The 22,569-nt window shown below is 54.7% G+C and overlaps 1 protein-coding gene across 1 annotated transcript; it reads right to left on the bottom strand.

Moving 5' to 3' along the window:
• Positions 1–4,617: 4,617 nt before the first annotated feature.
• On the bottom strand, positions 4,618–21,229 carry PGD (phosphogluconate dehydrogenase). Its single transcript, XM_082685377.1, has 13 exons — positions 21,079–21,229; positions 20,372–20,447; positions 19,424–19,603; positions 17,502–17,567; positions 16,261–16,379; positions 13,426–13,495; positions 11,078–11,212; positions 9,331–9,520; positions 6,029–6,159; positions 5,718–5,851; positions 5,448–5,547; positions 5,187–5,309; positions 4,618–5,102 (listed from the first exon to the last, which is right to left on the bottom strand). Exons 1-13 carry the CDS (start codon positions 21,084–21,086, stop codon positions 4,983–4,985), a joined length of 1,452 nt encoding a protein of 483 aa, XP_082541503.1. The 5' UTR covers positions 21,087–21,229; the 3' UTR covers positions 4,618–4,982.
• Between the last annotated feature and the right edge of the window lie 1,340 nt (positions 21,230–22,569).

Here is a 22,569-nt window from a genome sequence, read left to right as displayed (position 1 = left end):
GGTGGCCCGGTCAGTTAGACGTCTTCTTCTTGATTTCAGCTCAGGTTGTGATCTCAAGATCATGAGACTGAGACCTGCATTGGGCTCCGCGCTAGGTGTGAAGTCCGCTTGGGATTCTCTCCCTCCTGCTCTGCTCACCCCGCCCTCTCTACAAAACACACACACACACACACACACACACACACACACACATCTATCTATATATATAAACAAATAAGTCGCTTCCCACGGCAAAAGAACATTATTCTAGGGGTCTGTGGGGGACCCACGCACTTCGGAGTCTGATAGAGAAGATCTGGAGCTGAGACATTGTGGCACAGAAAATGGATCGATTCGGATGGAGCGATTTTGCGGGGTGAAGACCCAGCCACGACAACGGCCACTAGATGTCAGCCTTGTGCCACGTTGTGACAGCAGGCCTGTCCTGCCAGGGGTGAGCCTGCCCTTCTCTGGGGCTTACCAGGCTCCTCCGCTGTCCCAGGCGCCCTCACAGTGGGTACTGGGGCCCCATTTGATATGTGAGGGGCCAGGGTCACAGAGGCGAGAGGACTTTGCTCGAGGCTGACACACTAGGAAGTGGTGGAGCCCAGATCTGACAAGCAGCCGCCTGGCTTCTGAGCCCTCGCCCTGCGTCAGACCGGCCTTTGCGGGTTTCCTAGATCCTTTTCAGCTGCATTAAACAGGGTGCCCTGAACACTTAGTTCACTAACAGTCATCACTTATTTCCTCCAAAACTGCCCTGTAAATGCTGACTCCGAACACTGGATCTCTGTAGGCCGTCATAAGGATTCAGGACCTTCTGTCTGCTCCCCGCACAGACGCGGGATCCCCGACACTGTGCTTGGCATGTGGAGGTGACAGGAAGCGTGTGGGGGGCTGCGTGGAGGAGTGAATGTGCCCGAGGAGCAGGAGGGTGGTGTGCGGGGCGGCCGTGTTCCGGCGACAGGGCTTCAGGGGCCTGTGACCTCGGACTAGTTCCTCCACATCCCAGTGCCTCCTTTGTAAACTGGGGTAGGGACAGTACCTGCTTCGGGGGGTGTTGTACTAAATGAGTCCCTTAAAACAGCGCCTGGCCCACAGTTCTGACTATATTCTTGTATGTGCCATCGATATGGTGTGAGACGCTCAGAAAAACTCCCGAATAGGGCCAGAGCTCCTGGCTTCTCCATGTAACAAATCACCTTTTTCCAGAGAAGCATATGTGGCCGCTACTGGCTCAAAAAATCGAGCTACCCTCTCCCAACCCACATGCTTCCCCTGGAACTTTGCCGCACTGCCATCCACCTGTTGAATTTGGGGTGCTTATGACCTGCTTGTAACTGACAGAATGTGGCTGAAACAATGCCGCACGGCATCCACCGTTAGGTTTAAAAAGGCGAGGTCATGTCCGCTTTGTTCGCCGGAACACTCTGCTTTGGAGCCGAGCCCTCAGGTAAGACGTTAGTTCAGCCCGGGGCTGCCAGGCCATGAGGCAGCCCAAAGCCACCCGGTGGGGCCACACGTACCTTCCTCAGCCTCGCTGAGGTCCCAGCCAGCAGCCAGCATCGGTCACCAGATGAACAAAGAGGATAGACACCTCGGAGTGACGCCGGCCATGGAGTGGCCCTGAGCTTTCAGGTCTTTGTGCGGAGCCCCAGAGACCGTCGACCAAGACAAGCTATGCCCTCTGTGCCTTCCAGTTCCTGACCCACAGAATTAGGGTGATAATGGTTATTACCTGCTCTTTGGGTGCTTTGTAATGTACCCCGCGCCGGTACCTGCGACACACACAGGATTACCAGGCAGCGAACACAGACGCGCTAACGGATGTGTGAGTGTACTAACATGGTACCTTTATCCCGAAGGCCTCTCTGCCTGTTCTGAAAGGGGGGGGGGCTCCACATCTTCCTCCAGGAATGTGTGACTCGCCCACCCCTGCCTGAAGTCTCCTTGCTGAGAAATCCCGTCTGCTCCTGTCTGACCCGTCGCTTTTTATAACCAACTTGTCTGTGTCCCGAAACAAATAGGCCTAGGATGTCTGCCCCCAGAGAGGCCCTTTCCTGGAGTAGCCATCGGCTTGTCCCTGCATGGCCAGGCCGAAGGACACAGACTCGGCGGAAGGTGGAACCCCAGTGCAGCCACCGCCACCGCCACGGAACTGCGGACCAGCACACCCCCCGCAGGAGCCGGGTAAAAGGTGGCGGACCAGGACCCTGTGCAGTGGCCTCTGTGCCGCTGAGAAAGCGCTTGGGCCCAGAGGGTCAGTAACGTGTGGCGCGGTGGTGAGTCGGTGGCGGGGCTGGGCAGGGGGCCTGGGCCCCTAGCGGGGCATCCGGGTAGGGCTTACCGGAGCTAACAGTTCTTACCGATCTGTTCTTCAAGTCAGTCATGGGACATAAACTTCAAGAAGCCCCAAAGCCGATCTGGTGGGAACAGTCTCCCCACCAAGGGCATGGGCCGAGGCCGGTAGCCTCCCACCGGGAGAACAGCGGCCTTTCACCATGGCCTTGCTGTGCCAGGTGCTGTGCCAACCACTTCACACAGCATCACCATCCCCGGGGACGAGGAAGTGGTTTTTACCCCGTTTCGCAGATGAGGAAGTGGCGGTCGGAGGCCTCCGGTGCCGCTCCTGGCCAGCAGAGTTGGGGCACACACCCCCGGGGCCTGGCCGCCCTCCCCGTGCGCCCAGGCCCTTCTTGGGTCCAGGGGCCACCGCGGCGGCAGCGGGGAGCTCAGATGTGCACAGCGCGGGGCCTCACCCCATCCTGCTGAATCCGAATCTGCCCTTTTTCTCGTGACCTTCCCCCGGGGCTGGGGGGTTGACCACAACTGGAAAAGCACCACCGGCCTCCGCTGGTCTCCTGGAAGATGTCAGTCTCAACCTACACGCCCCACCAGCCGACGCAGGAGAGCCCACCAGGAGCCTCCCGAGGCCTGGTCTGCAGTGCACTCGCCGCGGGCTGCTGGGACGCAATGTGGTTTCCAACAGGCAGAAACCCCGCTGCGTCAGGGACGGGGCAGCCCGAAGCGGGAACAGGAATGCCACACAGAGGGGCTTACTACCTGCAGGTGCTGGCCTCTTCTTACTCGAGTCCTCAAAATAGCCGTGAGCAGACAGGCCCTATTATCCCGTTTTACACACGGGAAAACTGAGGGCAGGGAGCATCCGGGGTTCGGCAGAGGGGGGCAGGGGGGCAGGGAGGGGCTGGATCTGAAGCTCCGTAGCTTCTGGGTGCTGAGCAGGTCAGTTCTGCTGTGCGCGGTAGTAGGATTTCAGTCTTCTGGACGGTCCAGCTCTACGTCACAGGCTGTTGACGCTTGGCCTCCCACCTCGCCCTAGTGTTTCTCTCGAAGGACTCGCTCTCCACCCGAGGGGCACCTGCCTGCTTCAGCGCAGGCCGTCAGAGGTCACCTGTGAGAAACGCTGCATCAAGGGGTTCACATCCCCTCAAACAGAACCAAGTCAGGGGGCGAGGGCACATGTGTGACGAGCACTGGGTGTTCTATGTGACAAGTGAATCACTGAACACTACGTCAGAAACGAAGGACGTACTTGCTGTACGGTGGCCAGCTGAAATTAAAAAAAAAAAAAAAAAAGGCCCTGTCGGGGCACCTGGGAGGCTTAGGTAAGCGTCTGCTTTCAGCTCAGGTCATGATCCTGGGGTCCTGGGATGGAGCCCCGCATCGGGCTCTCTGCTGAACAAGGAGCCTGCTTCTCCCTCTCCGATGTGCTTGCGCGCTCTCGCTGACAAATAAATACAATCTTTTAAGAAAGAAAAAACACTGTCATGGGCAGTGAGTGACTCAGCACCTCTGAGATCTGAGGGTGGGGGCGGGGCGGGGGGACAGGGCCGTGTCTAGCTAAGGCTTCACATCCAGGCTGAGAACTCCAAAAGCTGAGCATTTGATGAAAAGGACGGGCTCTCGGGTCAGCTCTGCGAGCCCCTGCGCTTTTCTGAAAGCGGTCAGAGGCCGGAGTAACGCCAGCTGTCAAAACAAGGAAGCACTCTGCTCTATGCTAGGCTTCTCGCAGGATGGTGTAGAGTGTTCCAGAGAACTCTTCTGAAGTTAAGCTGTTGGAATAAAGCAATTCCACTGGCCCCAGGCCACGTAACCCTACCAGTAAGGAAGTACGCCAGCAGGGTTCTTTCTCTTGAGTAAACAAGATAAAGCGAACAGCCCAATTTGAAGACTAGGCCCAGGTCGCTAACAATGCCCAGGTCCCATGCGCCCGGCTTAGGAATGAACAGAAAGAGGGGGGCACACTGAGCCCCTCACGTCGTTTAAATGTAGTTCCTGACGCGTTCAGCGTGAAGTGTGACACAGAGAAGGCTCGAAGACTTTTCCACGAACAGCCACACACCAGCACCCAACCCGAGAAAATATTCGTGTCCCGTGTTGCCTCCTCGTCCTTCCCCACACAGGTTAACGACGCTAAACTCTGCTGTGTTTCTTGTATCGTTTGGGAGTCTTTTTTAAAAAGAAGACGGAAATGGGGCGCCTGGGGGGGCTCAGTGGGTTGAAAAGAAAATGGAGAGGAGAAAGCGCACGAGGCTGGAAGGAACGGGCTCCAGTGGGGGGAAACCGGCGGCTCCGCGTGGCCGAGGGGAGAGCACTGATCGGGAGAACAGACACACGTAGGATCTACCTTTTATTGTGTGGAGAAAAGCGGGAAACCTACCACGTGACGCAAACGTTCCAGTCTGAGCGACATCCCCCCCCGCCCCACGCATGCCTCGAGCTGGGACACGGCCGCATGGGGCTGGGGTACACGGGCGCACAGGCTGGCCTCCGGCTCGGCCCCAGGACGCCGGGGCAGAGGGCACCGGGCTTCTCCAGGGCCACTTCACATGGACACTCACGTGACCTTGTCAGGAGTCCCTTAGGAGACTATCTTAGAAAAGGTCTGAGCAGAGAGCGGGGCGGAGGACTAGGTGAGCAGCGTCGGGCGGCCCCTGGAATGTCTCCCCTGTCCCGGGAACCGTGGCAGGCGACTGGTCTGATCAGGCATTGTATGAAGAGGACGACACGCTGCCCCCATGGCCCGTCCAGTTGGTGTGGAGAAACTGTCCGGGTTTGGCTAAGAGTTCGTAAGTGTGAGCCCCGAAGTAATCCCGCTGAGCCTAGAAGACAAGAAGTCGGGTGGTTGGAGAAACGGGGTCGCGCTGCCGCCCGGTTAGCGCCGCCCCCCAGCTGGGACAGCTCACCTGGATGAGGTTGGCTGGCAGCGTGTCGTGTCTGTACCCGTCGTAGAAGGACAGGGCAGTGGTGAAGCAAGGCATCGGGATGCCCGCCTGGACCCCGGTGCTCACTGCCCGCCGCCACGCGCCCTGAGCCGAAACAAGCCAAAGACGAGGGGTCAGCCCACAGGGAAGACGCCTGCTTCCTTCCCAAGTGGCAGAATTCCACGGGCGCCAAGGCTGGGAAGTGACAAACCAAACCCCCGCACCCCGCTCTGGGCGGCCTACCTGGCAGTTCTCGACAGCTGACTTAAAGAAGTCATCGAGCAGGAGATTCTGAAGTTGTGGGTTCCGGTCAAATGCGTCCTTGATCTTTCCCAGGAACACGCTGAAACGAGCAGGAGGGAAGAAAGCACCACCTTAACCTGGGTGCACTGAGCGCCCGGCAGGAAGAAGGGGAAGCAGTCGTCGGGGAGACTGTCTTCTTGGGCACCGAGAGCACCGCCCTGGGGCACGGCGGCGGGCGGGGCGGGGGGGGGGGTTGTGCCGCACACTCACCTCCTGATGATGCAGCCCCCTCTCCACATCAGGGCGATGCCGCCGTAGTTGAGGGTCCAGCCGAATTCCGTGGCCGCCTGTCTCAGCAGCATGAAGCCTTGCGCGTACGAGATGATCTTGGAAGCGTAGAGGGCCTAAGGGGCGATGGACCCGTGTGAGCTAGAGTTAGCCACGTGCTCCCCGCCAGCAGGCCGGGCCTAGCGTGGATGGTGGCAACAGGACACAGCTGGACTCTGCGGCCTCCCGCGGCCTCCTGCCCCCACTGCTGCCCAAGGCACCCACAGCCACCACGGTCAGGGACTGGGCCCCACCTTCCGAATATCCTCCAGGAATGCTTTCTTATCACCTTCAAACTGGATCTTCTGGGGACCCATCAGCTTTTTGCTGGCCTGAATCCTCTCGTCCTTCAGAGATGACAAGCATCGAGCAAAAACCGCTTCTCCTGCAGAGTGGAGGGGAGAGCGTGACCGGAGCTCATTCGTGAAGCCGGCGGGAAAAGAGGACACAGGCGCCAGAGAGGAGGAGGGAAATCAGTCAAGGATCGGATTTCCAGTCGCACCAAGAGCTGAAGTCTCAACCTTAGGCTGCAAAATTGAACCTGGCTCAGAAAGAATTTTCAAACTTGGGGCGCCTGGGTGGCTCAGTGGGTTGGGCCTCTGCCTTCGGCTCAGGTCATGATCTCAGGATCCTGGGATCGAGCCCCACATTGGGCTCTCTGCTCAGCGGGGAGCCTGCTTCCTCCCTGCCCCCCCGCCTGCTTGTGATCTCTGTCAAATAAACAAAATTAAAAAAAAAAGAATTTTCAAACTTACAAAAAGTTTTAAACTTATAAAAACCTCTAGACAGTTGATTTGATAATCAAAACTCCAAAGAAATCAATCTTCCAGCATGAACCCAAGTACAGTCACAAAGATCAATGTGCAATTCACAACGGGAGCTCTGAGCGCCTGGCAGGCTCAGCTGGTGGAGCTTGTGACTCTTGATCTTGGAGTTATAAGTTCGAGTCCCACGTTGGTATGGAGATTACTTAAAGATACAATCTTAAAAAAAAGTAAATGGGAGGAGTTCTAGAGAAAAAACAAGGAAGTAAAACCACTTTGGTTCGGAATTACTCTGCTGATCCATATGTAAAATTTCAATTTCAGGGACGCCTGGGTGGCTCAGTTGGTTGAGCAGCTGCCTTCGGCTCAGGTCATGATCCCAGCATCCTGGGATCGAGTCCTACATCAGGCTCCTTGCTCAGCAGGGAGCCTGCTTCTCCCTCTGCCTCTGCCTGCCATTCTGTCTGCCTGTGCTTGCTCTCTCCCCCCCTCTCTCTGACAAATGGATAAATAAAATCTTATTTTTTTTTTATTTCAATTTCACTTGGGAGGGCTTGGAATTTTTAATGTTCACCAAAGACTCTCTTCTTTAGGAGCACTCACTGCCCCTCAAAAACTAGTTCACAGCAGACAGCCTTGAACTTCGCTCGGTGCTCAACTACAGTGGGGTCACCCTGAGCTGGGGGTTGCCTGCAACAGCCAGTACACGGAGAAACAGCAGACTTGCCCCTCAAAAAACTCCATTTTTTTTTTTTTTAAGATTTTATTTATTTTGACAGAGACAGAGCACACAAGCAGGGGGAGCAGCAGAGGGAGAAGCAGACTCCGCACCGAGCAGGGAGCCCGACACAGGACTAGATCCCAGGACCCCGGGATCGTGATCTAAGGGAAGTCAGACGCTTCACCATCTGAGCCACCCAGGAGCCCCCAAAACCCCATTTTTTAATTATTTAATTTTCTTTTCCAGTACGTCCACAATCACCATAATTTTGTTTCATTTGAATGAACATTTCAATATCAAGATATTTAAACTTCTCAAAAATTTGCCCTTCGAAAAGCCGACTTGCTCAACTGACACATTACACAATTAGAGTCAATTACACATACGAATCCGTCCCCCGCAGATAAAATGAAGTAAAACCTCTGGGCTTTGTTTTCGAGGGAAGGGGACCGGCCACACACCCAACAGCACTGCCCGAACTCGGAGCACACACGCCGGCGTCAAGGGGCGAGCCCACCGGGCCACCCTCGCCAGCCTTGCACACACACGATGACTCGGCACCAGGGGACGGAAGTGTCAGTGGGACACGGCTGGCGCAAGGAGGCCAGGGTGGCACAACACCCTGTGTTACCCAAGGGTCAGCTCGAAGACTTCCTTCCCCACTGGTGCAGCAAACGCGAAGGGCGCCCACCCACAGACGAAGCCTGGCCTGCCCCCGACCGGGAGAAGCGGGCCTCTCCCCACCCGAGAGCAGGATCGTTTCTGACCCTTCCTCGCCCTTCCACTGGTGTCGGTGACCAAGAAACTGTTCCTGGCAGCTGTGCCCTCGCTCCCCTGCCCTGGGCAGCCCTCACATTAGCTCAAGAGTGGCTGCTGCCCTCTGCACCGAGCTGGCTACGCGACCTGCTTCTTGCGTGGCTCACAGCCGGCCGCGGGGAGCCCTAATCCATGGGGGACGCAGCCTCTAACCGGCCGAGCAGAGAGGAAAATCTGTGTTTCGAGGGGGAGCCGTTCTGCCAGGAGCGGAGATGAGCCTTTCATTCAGCTCGCCAGGCACCTTGTTCTACTGTTTTCAATCTCGCCAGAAGTGTATCTGTTTTATTCTTAAAGGACCAACTTGTTTGAGTCCTCTTACTATCTGCTATCTGTCCGTGTCTGCTTTCCGTCGCCCCGTATCTTCCCGTTCGAGGCTGAGCTCGCTGCTCTAAAACACAACATCCACAAAAAGGACACACCGGATCGTGCCTTTCTTTACACGAAGGGGAAGGAACAAAGGAAGAGAGTTCCTAAAGGACCTGAAATGTATAGGCTGTATTTCATTTTTAAAATGTCTGGGGGAAGGGTGCCTGGCTGGTTTAGTAGGAAGAGCATGTGACTCTCCACCTCGGGGTGATGAGTTCAGGCCCCACGTTGGGTGTAGAGAGAACTTAAAAATAAATAACCTTTAAATAAAATTAAAAATAGGGGTGCCTGGGTGGCTCAGTGGGTTAAAGCCTCTGCCTTCGGCTCAGGTCATGATCTCGGGGTCCTGGGATTGACCCCTCCATCGGGCTCTCTGCTCAGTGGGGAGCCTGCTTCTCCCTCTCCTTCTGCCTGACTCTCTACTTGTGATCTCTGTCTGTCAAATAAATAAATAAAATCTTTTTAAAATAAATAAATAGATAATAAGTAAAGTGTCGAGGAGGGGGAACCACAGCAAAATATTAACAAAAGTTGAGGACGGAATCTCACGTCATTCGTGAACAATTTCGTTACCCGGACCTTCCCCATTAGAAAGGTCATGGAGGTCACTGACCACAGTTCAGTTCCCAAGACCAAAGCCAGCCAGAAGGCCGAGCTGAGTAAGAAAGCCAGGAACTCCCAAATGGCCCTCAGAGCCCGTGTGACCGAGAGAAGGTTGGCAGGAGGCTAGAGCGCAGGCTCGCGCCCGAGGAGCGGAAAGCACTGAACGCCGCTGAGCGCCGCACACAGGCTGCCGGGGGCCGGTCCTTAGGGGCCGGTCTACACCAGCATCCCAGAAGCACAGCAAGAGCGAAAGAGACGAGGGGCTTCGGCGGGGAGCGCACGTTACCGATGAGGGTGACGGGAACGCCGTACTCCAGGGCCGAGATGGCCGTCCACTTGCCCGTGCCCTTCTGGCCCGCGCTGTCCCTGATCTTCGGCAGCAGGTGTCTGCCGTCGCTGTCTCGGAACTTGAGGATGTTGGCCGTGATCTCGATGAGGAAGGAGTCGAGCTCTGTCTTATTCCATTCCTCAAACACCTAGCGCGGGACGTGGGAGGAACAGCGTGAGAGAAACCCGGCCCGCGCAGAAGCCCCCCGGCCCCCGGCTTTCGTCTGCAAGGACTGGTGCCCACGACTCGCTCTGCGTACGGGGCTGAGCCCCGCTCCCCTGAGTCGAGTTTGCTGCTCCCCACGAGTCAGCTGTGTCTGCTCGCACCGTCGCCTCCTCAGAGGCACTGGAAGGGGAAACCCTAGGTGGCGAGAAAGAGGACTATGACGCCGGCCGGCAGAGCCACGCGTGGAGGAAAGGGCTGGATGCGGGAGGAACGGGTCTTCCTCGATTTCCAGTTAAAGTAAATGTTTACCTAGTGACACTGCTGAAGTCTTCAGAGAAAAGAGTACTAGTGCTAACCTTGAAATATATTTTTATTTTTAAATTTTTTTTATTTTTAAAGAAGATTTTATTTATTTATTTGACAGACAGAGATCACAAGTAGGCAGAGAGGCAGGCAGAGAGAGAGAGAGAGGAGGAAGCAGGCTCCCTGCTGAGCAGAGAGCCCGATGCGGGACTCGATCCCAGGACACTGAGATCATGACCCGAGCCGAAGGCAGAGGCTTAACCCACTGAGCCAATGAGGTGCCCCTTGAAATATTTTTTTAAAAGATGAAACTGATAAAAGAGGGACAGACATTTGACAAAGCAAGAAAAATGCAAGAAGGACAACGTGGGTGGTGAGCACACAAATATTCACGACCGAATTCTTTCAACTTTGCTGTGTGTTTGAATATCTGGTTCCTAATAAAATTCTGGGGGGGGGGATTTTTTTAAGATTTTATTTATTTGGCAGATCACAAGTACGCAGAGCAGCAGGCAGAGAGATGGGGGGGAGCAGGGTCGCTGCCGAGCAGAGAGCCTGATGCAGGACTCTATCCCAGGACCCTGGGATCATGACCTGAGCTGAAGGCAGAAGCTTTAACCCACTGAGCTACGCAGGCGCCCCGGGGTGGGGCATGTTCATATTTCCCCCACTTTGACTAACTTCTGATTAACTGCCCAATAGCCATTCCCAGCCTGACCAGGAAAGCAAGCTTCCATTCCACTGCCCCTGTGGGACCATGCGAGACCAAATGAGGTAACGACCATGAAAGCACACAGGCCCGACACAGGAAGGGCCACTAAATGGTGCTAGTGATCAATGCCAAGCTTCTCGGGGGAGTTCTGGCTCCGTGGCTCGCTATCCTATCGTACAGCTTCCCTTCAATTGGACTGAGTCCATCTTTTTTTTTAAAAGATTTTTAACATTTTTATTTACTTGCAAGAGTGAAAGTAAGAGAGAGCGCATGCTCGGGGAGGAGAGGGAGCAGGAGGCTCCCCCCTAAGCCCGATGTGGGGCTCGATCCCAGGACCCTACGATCATGACCTGAGCTGAAGGCGACGCTTCACCAACGGAGCCTCCCAGACGCCCCGGGGCTGACTCCATCCTCCCACCAGCAGGACCCCTGGAAGGAGGCGGAGGAAGGCTTTACTCCACAGGCAAATCCCTCTCACCGGAGCAGCAGGGGCCGCTGCAGCCCAGACGCAGGCCCGGGACTCACCTTTGCCATCTCGTCGTGCTCCATGGCCAGCACGTCCTTCATCAGGTGGTAGGCCTCACAGATGAGCTGCATGTCCCCGTACTCGATCCCGTTGTGCACCATCTTGACGAAGTGGCCGGCTCCTTCGTCTCCCACCTGTCGGGGCGACAGGCACCAGGCGGCCTTCAGAGGCAGGACCCCGGGAAAGCCCACGGCCCATTCTTTGGCGAGGCTCCCTCCCCATAGAGAAAATAACAGGCTGGAAGCAAATATCTGTAGTGTCTTTGACACGGAGCATCACCACGCAACAATCCGATGAAAGCCCCAGCCAGCCGAGTGTTCTCAAACTCACTCGGAACTCGGTTCTCTCGAGCTTTCTCCAAGCCTCCCAACTCGCTGCAAGCACGTGCGGTTCACGAGCCTGCATCTCCCGCCCTCCCTTGCTAGCAGGGCCCTCGCTCCCCACCCTGCCCATGAGTGAGAGATGCCCCTTCCCGAAGTTACCACTCTCCCACCGCCGGGGCTTACAGCCCGTCGGCTGATTAAACCACCGGCAAGTTAGAAAACATGTAACTGTGTCGTAGTTGCTGCGACGGGGCTACCTAGGGGTAAAATGACCCTGGATCCACGGTCTGGCCGTCCACCTGGTAAGCCTCGAAATGTGTTTGTGCCAGCGCGTCTCAGCTGACGAGATACGGTTTATGAGAAAGCTGGCGGGACGCATACGGTTGGAACACCAGTCTGTGAATTCAGTTCAAGTAACTACAGACTTTAGTGGTTACAAGTCTCGGTCCCAGCGGCACGTTCTGTCCCTACAGACGAGCTGGGTGGGGAACCAAAGCATCTGAAAATCGCTCGGTGGGCCAGGCACGGTAGGCCAGGCACGGTGGGCCAGGCATCAGAACAAAGGGAGTTTCGGGGTCAAGCATCCGGTGGCGACGAGCTCTGAGTCGGGCGCAGCCATCTCCACGACAGGCATCCACGTGCGCGGTGGCCCGAGGTTTGCTTGACCCGCGTGCTCTCTGCTGTGCCCGCTGGGACTCGTACGACTGACCCCTCTGTCGGAGACTTCCGCCATCTGCGTTTCTGCGGCTGACCCGCCCCCTCTGGCTCCTGACACCTGTGGCTGCCAAGGACCACGGCCAGTATCGTCTTCCCTCGCCCCGTCGCTCCTGTAGTGAGCGAAGGAGCGTCTGCTCTCAGTATCCGCACCAGCTTTGCCAACAGCCCGAGAGTAAGCCTGGAGGCTCTGGAATGTCAGCCCCCGACTCGGTCAAGACCCAGCAGGGCCCGTACTGGCCTCTCGTCATGATTCTGTCCCAAGCGCGTCTACAAAGCAGGGACCGCGGCTGTCCTTTCACGGCGGTCACTGACTGTCGAGGCTGGAATGTTCCCTTCCTAGTCCTGGACACTAATGAGAACATCTCAACCCTCCAGATCCAGCCCCGCCCCTCTCCACCCTAAGCAGACCGGGCCGGACTCGGGGACACTGGTTAAGAGGCACAGACCAGACAGGGGGCTCCCGCGGCCGTCCCCGGGCACGGTAGGGCCTCCCCCTCATTGCTCATTGGCCTCAGGCCTCCTCCATCTCTGCCTTTCACCTCCCTCACACAGAGTCAAACAGAGCGGACTAGGAGCTAGAGACCTCGGAGACCACCCCCTCCTCACATTTTAGGGACAAAACACTGACCCGTGTACTTTCCTGACTCGCTAACGGCCCCCCGTGGATGGAGAGCCGAGGTGACAGGTCAGGTCACTCAGCCTGGCGCTTCGCCCACCCGTGGCACGGCCTGAGTCTGCAGCTGGGACAGAACTATCTTGGCGGCAACATGAAACGCAGGGAGGGCGGCGCACGGGAACAAGCCCAGGCCTCCCTCCTGTTTCGTGCGGGCGCAAGGCCTGACGTCGCGGGCTCTGTTCGAGCACAGAACACCTGATCCCGGGCGACGGGAAAGATTTTCCACATCCGTGGCCCGGACCTCTGAGCGCCCCGCACCAGCCCTCAATCCTCCTTCCGTGCAGGTGGGCGAAGCCCAGCTTTGTGACACCTTCTTCATTTTCGTGAAGTCACAGAGCTAATGACACGAGTCTCGCTTCACCTCGTCCTTGCTGTGCCTTCTTGAAGAATCCAACTTCTAGATGAATGGCGCAGGGCTGTTTTTAACACCAGCCTCGAGGCTCTGAAACACTCAGGAGGCAAGGCCACGTAAAAGAGGCTTGCGTCCTCGGCCATCACTGCGCTAGCGACTTCAAGACTGTGAAGCTGGTCCCCAAACTAACTGTGGCCCCCCAGGTGGTCCTGGCTCTGTGCGCTTTGTCCCGTCTGTGCCCGTGTTACCAGCCGGCTTGAAAGAGGAGCCAGAACTTGCCCAGTCACAGCAGGGCTCCCCCGTTCCTACTTTTGCGGCGATGCCTTGGAAGATCGTCTTGATGTGGGGCCTGTGGGAAGGAACCGTGTAGTTTAGCTGCTGAAAAGAGGGACCGAGATCTCAGTTAAATACTCAAGGACCCCCCACCCCAATCGTTTTCTTGTGGGTGGGAGGTGGAAGCCCCCCCCCCCCCCACTGTGGAAAAAGTAATGAATGAGCGAGTCCACGAGGTAAGCCCCGCAGAGGCGGCAGACTGGCTGGTGAGAGAAGACAGGAAGGCCAGCAGAAGCATCAAAGCAGCAGGAGAAATTTCTCGGGCGCTGGGACTCAAACAGCAAGCAACAGGGAGGCTCCCGGAGAGACGCCTGTCATCCTGTCGTCCTGCCGTCCTGTCGTCCTGCCATCCTGTCATCCTGTCCTCCTGCCGTCCTGCCGTCCTGCCGTCCTGCCGTCCTGTCATCCTGTCGTTGGTCTGGACGCGCGGCCTCAGGCCCGGCGGGGCTCCGCACCCGCAGAACCGGGCAAGGATTCCCAGGGCAGCTTTGTGATGACCCGGAGAGAAAGCGGCTGTTCCTCCTCCCTCCCACTGTCCCCGGAGAGGAGACGCGAACTCACGAGGCTTTCCGCTTATGCTCTCCTCACTACGACTACTGAAGGCTTCTTCCCAAAAAGTTTTTGGTAAAGGCACGGGACTGCCAGGGTTGCAAAGCTCATGCTCAGGATCAGAGCTACAACAGCTTCGCGTGAAGCTTTAGAACCTCCCTGAACTCGTACGGAGCGTTTAGGGCAACGGCGCCACTCCTACCTCTGCCGGGGCTCGATCTCACCACCCCAAGGCCGTGACCTGAGCCAAAATCCAGAGTTGGATGCTCAACTGACTGAGCCACCCAGACAATCGCCTTTTAAATACTGTATTAACCACTGTTCCTACTACTTTGAGCGAACAGTGAACAAGTCTTCCGTATGTTTATGACTGCCCGACGGTCTGAGAGATGGAGTCACTGAACGAGTGAGGCACCGCTGCCTTAGCAAGTGTCTTCATGTGTATCGTCTGCATATCTAGCCCGAGATCAATGTTTGTAAACTTCTGGGTGGCTCAGTGGGTTAAAGCCTCTGCCTTCGGCTCAGGTCATGATCCCAGGGTCCTGGGATAGAAGCCCGCATCAGGCTCCCTGCTCAGCGGGGAGCCTGCTTCCTCCTCTCTCTCTCTCTCTCTCTCTGCCTGTCTCTCTGCCTACTTGTGATCTGTCAAATAAATAAATAAAATCTTAAAAAAAAAATGTTTGTAAACTTCTGAGAAGCAGGAAGCTCTCTATCTACTTCCAGATTTCACACGCTGCAGGGGCGCCTGAGTGGTTTAGTGGCTTAAACATTCTTTTTTTTTTTTTTTTTTAAAGATTTTATTTATTGGGTGCCTGGGTGGCTCAGTGGGTTAAGCCACTGCCTTTGGCTCAGGTCATGATCCCAGAGTCCTGGGATCAAGTCCGGCATCGGGCTCTCTGCTCAGCAAGGGGCCTGCTTCCCCCTCTTGCTCTCTGCCTGTCTCTCTGCCTGCTTGTGATCTCTCTGACAAATAAATAAATAAAATCTTTAAAAAAAAAAAAAGATTTTATTTATTTATTTGAGAGACAGAGATCACAAGTAGGCAGAGAGGCAGGCAGAGAGAGAGGAAGAAGCAGGCCCCCTGCTGAGGAGAGAGCCCGATGTGGGGCTCGATCCCAGGACCCTGGGATCATGACCTGAGCCTAAGGCAGAGGCTTTAACCCACTGAGCCACCCAGGTGCCCCAGTTAAGCATCCTCTTGATGTCAACTCAGGTCATGATCTCAGGGTCTTGGGATCGAGCCCCACTTCGGGCTCCGCGCTGGGTGGGGAGTCTGCTTGTGATTCTCTCCCTCCCTCTGCCTCTCCCCACACTGACACTCTCTCTCTCCCCCTCAAATAAATAAATAAATAAAATTTTTAGATCTCATATACTGCACAGAATCCCAAGTAACTCATCAGAGAGCTAATTTAAAGAATAACCTTCCCCAGGAAACCCTTTGCCTCTGGGAATTAGGTTTGATCACTCCTTACTTTAACCCCTAATATCATTCTAGCACACTGGAAATCAAACTCATTCAGAAAAGAATGGTACCTTTCCACATCTCCCTCAAAAGGATCCCTTTTTTCTTTCTCTTCTGCTCACCCACCTCCCTCCGTCTGGCTTGCTCTCTCTGCAATATCAGCAGCAGGTTTCCCTCCATCTGAGTCAGGTGTGATTATTACTTGTACCTTTTCATTTTGGTTCTGTCCCACTCACCACCCCCCACGCCTCGTGCACCCCTGCTCTTACATCACCGATGCCATGGCCAACTCTTCCCCTTACGGACAACACAGAGCACAGTGTAAAACTTGTTTTGTCCCCAAGTCAGATACAAAACTTCCACCTCACTCTCCCAGGGACAAAACAGGCCTCATCAGATTTTTCCATCACTCATGATTATTAAATGAGTGGTTATCTTAGGACTGGGCACCACTTAGAGAGACAGACTTTACTTCCCAGTCCACATAGCACCCAGGACATTATTCTAACGGCTTCCTTAAAGCCCCTGAACTCGGTAAGCCTGTTCAGAGCTTCTAGTATCAGTCTTGAAGGAAATAGCAGAGATCAAAGGGCAGAAGAGAACCTCGCACACAGGAAGTCAAAGCAGTCAATGTACAGACGGAAGAACTATTCCTGGGATCTCCACCACTCAGGCCCCGCAGAGATCAGGGGGGCAAGAGGTACCCACGGCTCACTCCCCTCACAGCTCAGGCTCCCTGTGCTGAAACGGGTGGCACCTTTGATACTCACCAGGCTTCCTTGTCCCCTCCTGGCATAAGTGAGGGGCCATACCGGGCCCCCTCCTCTCCACCACTGACTCCGCTCCCCACAAACAAGATTCCCTTGGCCTTGAGGGCGCGACATCGTCTCTACATGAGAGAAAGAATTTCATTATGCTTCCGTAAGACAGTTTCTCCCAGTGGATAAGAGGAGGTAGAAGACAGGTATGGAGAGCCCACCCAGGACATGAAATGACCCCAGGAGCCAAGAATAACCTCATCATTCCAGAAATTTTATCCTGGGGCACCTGGCTGGCTCAGTGGTAGAGCATGCAGCTTTTGATCTCAGGATTGTGAGTTCAAGCCCCATGTTGGGTGTGGAGCCTACTTAAAAAAATAAACAAATAATAAAAAGAAATAAATAATTTTAAAAAGAGATTTAATACCCTCAGTTTGGGAATCAGGACAAAAAAAAAAAATCCAGGGAGCCTGGCTGGCTGTCAGTAAAGTGTGTGACTCTTGATCTCGGCATTGTGAGTTTGAGGGTGTAGAAATTACTTAACTAAAAAAAAAATCTGGGGCACTTGGATGGCTCAGTTGGTTAAGCATTGCCTTCGGCTCAGGTCATGATCCCAGGGTCCTGAGATCGAGTCCCGCATCAGGCTCCTTGCTCGGCAGGGGGCCTGCTTCTCCCTCTCCCTCCCACTCCCTCTGGTTGTGCTCTCACTCTGACAAATAATAAATAAGCAAAATATTAAAAAAAAAATCCATGGAAGTTTAAAATAGCTACCTTTCCCCCAAAGGGAAATAATAAATAAACCTCATTTTCCTGGAAGGTCTAGTACCGTCAGACTCCATTAAGAGCTGGTGGGCTTTGGGGGGTGCGGGTTTGGTTTTTAAGAGTTGGCTTCATACAAGTATGACTTCCTGCCACTTGGCACTTAGGACGATACAGGGTCTTCTCCCAGCACACGAGGCCAGTAAAGCCGTGGTTCTCAACCATGGGCTGCTGGCGGAGAAGGGAAGAGCTAAGCACGAACCGTCCGCCTCCTGCATCCACGCGGAAGCCCTCCTTCTGAGTTACACGTATGCCCGAGGTGACCTCAAGTACGTCCTAGCAGAAACAGAGGCTGAGGACAAGCAGCATCGGCACCAAGCCCCAGGATCGGCACTGCAGAAGGACGGCCCACTCTTTCAGCACGTGTGCAATGCTGATACTTTTTTCTAGAATGTTCTCAGAACTAGAAAGAACTCAGACTGAAGAATACTTACTGTGGTGTCCCTGTATTCAGAATTTCCTCCATCAATGATGATGTCACCAGTGTCCAACAATGGTACCTGTAACCAGACGCAAGCATTACGGTGGGCCAAAGAAATGGAAGACAAAATAGAATGTACCTTAACCAATTAAAACAAACAAGAATTTATCCCAGATAAATCCAATCTAAAAGCACATGTTGGGGCGCCTGGGTGTCTCAGTGGGTTAAGCCTCTACCTTTGGCTCAGGTCATGATCTCATGGTCCTGGGATCAAGCCCCACATTGGGCTCCCTGCTTAGCAGGGAGCCTGCTTCCCCCTCTCTCTCTGCCTGCTGCTCTGCCTACTTGTGATCTCTCTCTGTGTCAAATAAATGAATAAAATATTAAAAAAGAAAAAAAAAAGAGATTTAAAATTTTACAACCAAAACCTGCTTGAAAAATTTTGTGTTTGCACTGGGGGCCGCCGGCGGTCTTACAGTCCCAAATCCCAGCAAAGGGACTCGTTCTAAAGGATCCCATCATTTCCTACAGAATCTGCCCACAGCAGTGGAGGGGCCCGGTAAGCAGCCATCAGCGGGTCTGGTACGTGACTCCATGACCAGCCCGGTCTGGAGGTGGCAGGAGGAGACCAGGCCTCGGACAAGCACGTCTTCCTACAGGGCACGACGAGGCTGGCTTTACTAGTTATTCTTCCGTCTCCCCGCACAAGGATCCAGTGAACTTGACTTTGTACTTCCTTACGCTGGAGAATAAGCTACGGCCTTCCAGTCCATTCTGCGTATAGCTAATCATGATCAGCTTAGCATCTTGCTACACGAAAAGCTTGGTGTGTCCTTTCCTTATCACAGCATTCTTCCTTTCTAGGTCATTCTTTTTTAAAGTGGTAACACACTGGTTACAAATTCTGCTCCCTGCAGAGACCCCCCACTGTTAACAGGGCTCCCGCAGGAAAGGAATGGTTCACCCCTTGCCTTTGTCTATCCCTGCGCTCTCACAGCTAATGCCTTGGTTTTTCCAGAGCTGTCACTGAGAATCTGAGTTATCTTCATACGTTAACCAAACGCTGTTGGGGACATTCCCTGGGGAAGAACCTGTTGTCGCCACTGGCTCCTCCCCTCCACTGCCATCCCAGTGGATGCGTGGCCATCGGCCCTTCGGCGAGGGCACAGCCTGGCGAAGCACGCAGGGAAACCCACCACCCCCTAGCCCTGGGGCCTACAAGACCCATCAGCCTACGATGTGTTACAGAAACAGAATGAGCCCTACAAAGCAGTGCCCCTACAGCTGAGGCTCAGGGCCGAAGTGCAACCGAGGCCCTCTCTTGGGCACCTGCCCGAGGGTCACCCTCCTGTCCTCCCAAGGCCATTGCAGCCCATACACATAGGTTTTTTTCTTCCAAATCATTAGAAATAAGTACCCAGCATGTAGATATCCCTAGGATTCCCTAAGGAGATCTCATCATTTATATTAAATTATAGAACAATTTACATATTGTTATTTTACACAAATGCTGAAAAAAGTGAAATCTACTTCTAAATTTGGACACCACGGTTTATTGGTGAACAGCTCTAAGCACGTATAATCCATAACCAAAACAGTAAATTTTTTGACCATCGATGATAGAGACAGACCAAGCTCCCTACTACTTCTACTCCTACTGTTAGTGAATTCTAATTGAAATGTCCATTGGTGTCCTAGAATTTCATATATATGGAATTATTACCACCTGAGGATATGCGGTGACTTAATCTGTGCCGATCGGGTTAACCAACACCGAGACATCGAAGCACTGTTTTGTCTGAACTAAGCAGCTCACATCCAGACACCAAAGAGGCAAAAAAAAAAATCTCTTAAGTAAAAAGTGGCAACACAGCTGACGGACTGCAGGAGAAAAGCTGCCCCGCCAGCAGCAGCTGGGAGCAGAGCTGGCCTCACCAGTTTGTCGATGAAATCGTCCACTGCTTGGCCAGCCTTCACCAGCAGTATGACCCGCCTCGGCTTCTTCAGCTTCGCGACCATCTCCTCCAAGGAGTGAGCACCGACCACTTTAGTTCCCTTTGCCTCATTGGCCAAGAAATCATCAACTTTGGAGACTGTCCTATTGAAAGCACAAACCTAGAAGGACAAAAAAAGGTCTGCTCAGGAGATCAGGGACACAGAAGACCTTCAGTGAAACTTGTACCGCAGAGAAAGGAACAGAAGCAAAGGTCAGCTGCCCGAGGCAAACCAGGCTGGAATCTGTCACCAGCTGATTGGGACTCAGATTCAAATCAAGGGACTCCATGCTGCAAACTGTTATCTTTTGTCACCAATACTCCTTGTATCAGAACAAGCTTAGTGTTTGTACTGTTTAAATTTTCACTCACCCCAGTTCTCACTAGACAAAGATGTTAGAGCTCTACCAACCCAGGGCGGATTTCTCCTCCTCCAGCTATGGGCAAGATGGGGCGCCTGGGTGGCTCAGTCACTTAAGCGTCTGCCTTCCCTCAGGTCATGATCCTGGGGTCCTGGGATGGAGCCCTGCCCACAGGAAGTCTGCTTCTCCCTCTCCCTCTGCCCCTCACCCCTGCCTCGTACTTTCTCTCTCCCGTTCTCTCAAATAAATAAGTAAAATCTTAAAAAAAGAAAAGATCTGGGTAGGTTTATTCCGGCAGCAACCTTACAGATGCATTTAGCAAGACTCTCCTTCAGAGAAGGTGGAGCTGACCCCACCCCCCCCACCGCCCACAGGCGAACTGGTGCTTGTCCTTCCTTGGCAAAACCTCCTGAGCAGCAACAGGGGATCTGTCAGAAGTGGCAGCTGCACAGGATCTTGGAAATCAGCAGCAGCGCACCAAGACACACCAAGAACCCACAAGACAAGTGTGTGTTCTCCGGACTTACCACAAAGCCGTGGTCATTCATGTTCAAAATTAAGTTCTGGCCCATGACAGCCAGTCCAATCAGTGCAATGTCGGCTCTAAAAGACCAGGAAAGGGAACAAAGAAAACGTGTCAGTTCCACTTAATCCATTCCAACGCAGAGACCCAGAGTGTCCTAGCTTTTCCTATGAACAATCTGCCTTCCCTCTTCCCCTGCCCCCCCTTCACCCTGGAGAACCAGGCGTGCACCGCCCAGGCCACTGCAGACGGGCCACCCTGCGCTCCCCACTTCACCAGACGGCGAGTTCTCTTGAGATCCACTAATCCTGCAGGAGGGCGTGCAACCTCTGCTCTGCCCAGGCCACCCGCTGATGACTCACTGCGGCCGTCCCCGTCCCCCGCGCCCCCGCGCCCCCGCGCCGGGAAGAAGCCCCGCAGGCACAGCCGCCGACCGTCCAGGCACTTCCCCTCCGGCTCCGACCCCGGCTTCCCCTGGCCATGCCGGTCCCCTCCCCGCCGGACCCTTTCTGGACACGGGGATCCGCCCGGCGCCGCCGCGAGAGGCAGAGGGCCTGGGCCCGACGGGGCTGGGACCCTGAAGGTCCGGGACTCCGCGCGCCACGAGGCCGGGCTCCCGCGACCCCCGTGGTCAAGGCGACGTCGGGGGTGGCTCCGCCCTCCACGCCGGCCCCCGGAAAGTTCCCCCGCGGACCGCAGGTCGTCACTCACTGGGCCATGGCGGCGGCGGCGGCGGCGGCAGACTCGGCAGGAGCGGACGGAGCCGGAGAGCGGAGAGCGCGCGGCGACGCGACCGAGGCTGAGTCGCGCTCCTGCTCTGGCCCTCAGGGCCTTGGCCGCGGCCTTCCGGCGCCGACCAATCGGAAGGAAGGGGCGGGGATTTGTAGCTACGCCATTGGCCCTCCCCAGCGCCTGTTAGACCACCTGAGGCAAACGGACCCGCCCACTCCCGGGGGCCGGCTCAGGAGAGCGCCGAGCACATCGATGGCAACGCAGAGGCAGGCAGGGCGGGGGCGCCTGGGACTGGCGGAGGAGGCCCGGCGGCCCCGGGCACGGACACGGGGGCGTGGGCGGGGCGCGAGGACCGCTGGAGGGAGCGGGGGCGCCGGGACAAGTGAGGGCCCGGGTCGGGAGCAGAGGACTCCCGGGACTGACGCAGGGGGCGCGGTGGGGGCTCCCGGGACGGGCACTGGGGGCCCGGCGGCTCGCGGTCACCGGCGGACCCCGGAGCAGAGGACACTCGGGTTGGCGCCTCCAGTACATTTGATGATTTTTTTCTTCTGTGAACGCTTCGTATCATCTAACATGTACCTTGCACCCTTGCACGTAGTAAGTGCTCACCAGAAACCAAAGTCACGCAGCTGGTTAATGGCTCGTTAGTGGCCCAGTTGTGACCCGTTCAAGGCCAAAGCTAGTTCCATCCCAGCAACTGCACAAGCTACTTTGTAATACAGGTTTTAAGAGATACAGTGTAATAACTTACCTGTAAGCTGTGTCCCACTATCCTGTTTTTTCCTATTGGAAGTTAGGTCAGACTAAATCACAGTTAACAGTATTTTGAATGCCAATGGAATCTCACTCTGAATATTTAAAATCTCAGGATCTGTCTTGGATGTAGAAATTTTCCTGTATTATTTTTTGCACTAAAGGCATTCTGTTAATTTGTTCTTTTCCTCGAGTTTCCCTTGAATTGTACCAGCCAGGGCTTTCCGTCCTGAAGTTCCAATTTTCCTTTCTCTCCTCTCCTGCGTGGAGGGTGGTGTTCATGAACTCTGTGGTTGACCCGCTGTACAATGTCCAGGTGGGGCCAAGATTAGAACAGAACTTTCTTCTGAGGAAGAAAAAGTCCCTGTCCCTTGAGGCCCTTTCCTTGATTCCTTCTTGCTTTTCCTGGTCACAGAAATACGGGCTTGGAAGCAAGCCCAGAATTTATTTTAATTACGTATTGGTTCAGCATTAGTCATTTTTTTAAAAATTCCAGTATAGTTAACATGCAGTATTTTAATATGTCTCAGGTATGCAGCGTAGTGACTCAAGAATTCTATATGTTACATAGTGCTGATTGCAATACGTGTACCCTTTTTTAAAAAAGTACTCTTTACCCCCAGTGAGGGGCTTGAAGAGTCACACGCTCTACGAGCCTGCCAGGCACCCCGCAATAACTACTCTTAATCCCTTCCACCTGTTTTACGCATCACCTTC

The sequence above is a fragment of the Mustela nivalis genome (genome assembly GCF_964662115.1).
Source record: "Mustela nivalis genome assembly, chromosome: 10".
Classification (NCBI taxonomy): domain Eukaryota; kingdom Metazoa; phylum Chordata; class Mammalia; order Carnivora; family Mustelidae; genus Mustela; species Mustela nivalis.
This window is presented reverse-complemented; position numbering and strand designations above follow the sequence as displayed.

Coding starts and splice junctions, on each gene's coding strand:
- PGD (XM_082685377.1), bottom strand. Junction 11,213..13,425: donor GGGAGCCCTGCTGTGACTGG/GCAAGTTCTGGC, acceptor TCGCCCCGACAG/GTGGGAGACGAAGGAGCCGG. Junction 5,103..5,186: donor TGCCAGCCAACCTCATCCAG/GTGAGCTGTCCC, acceptor CTTGTCTTCTAG/GCTCAGCGGGATTACTTCGG.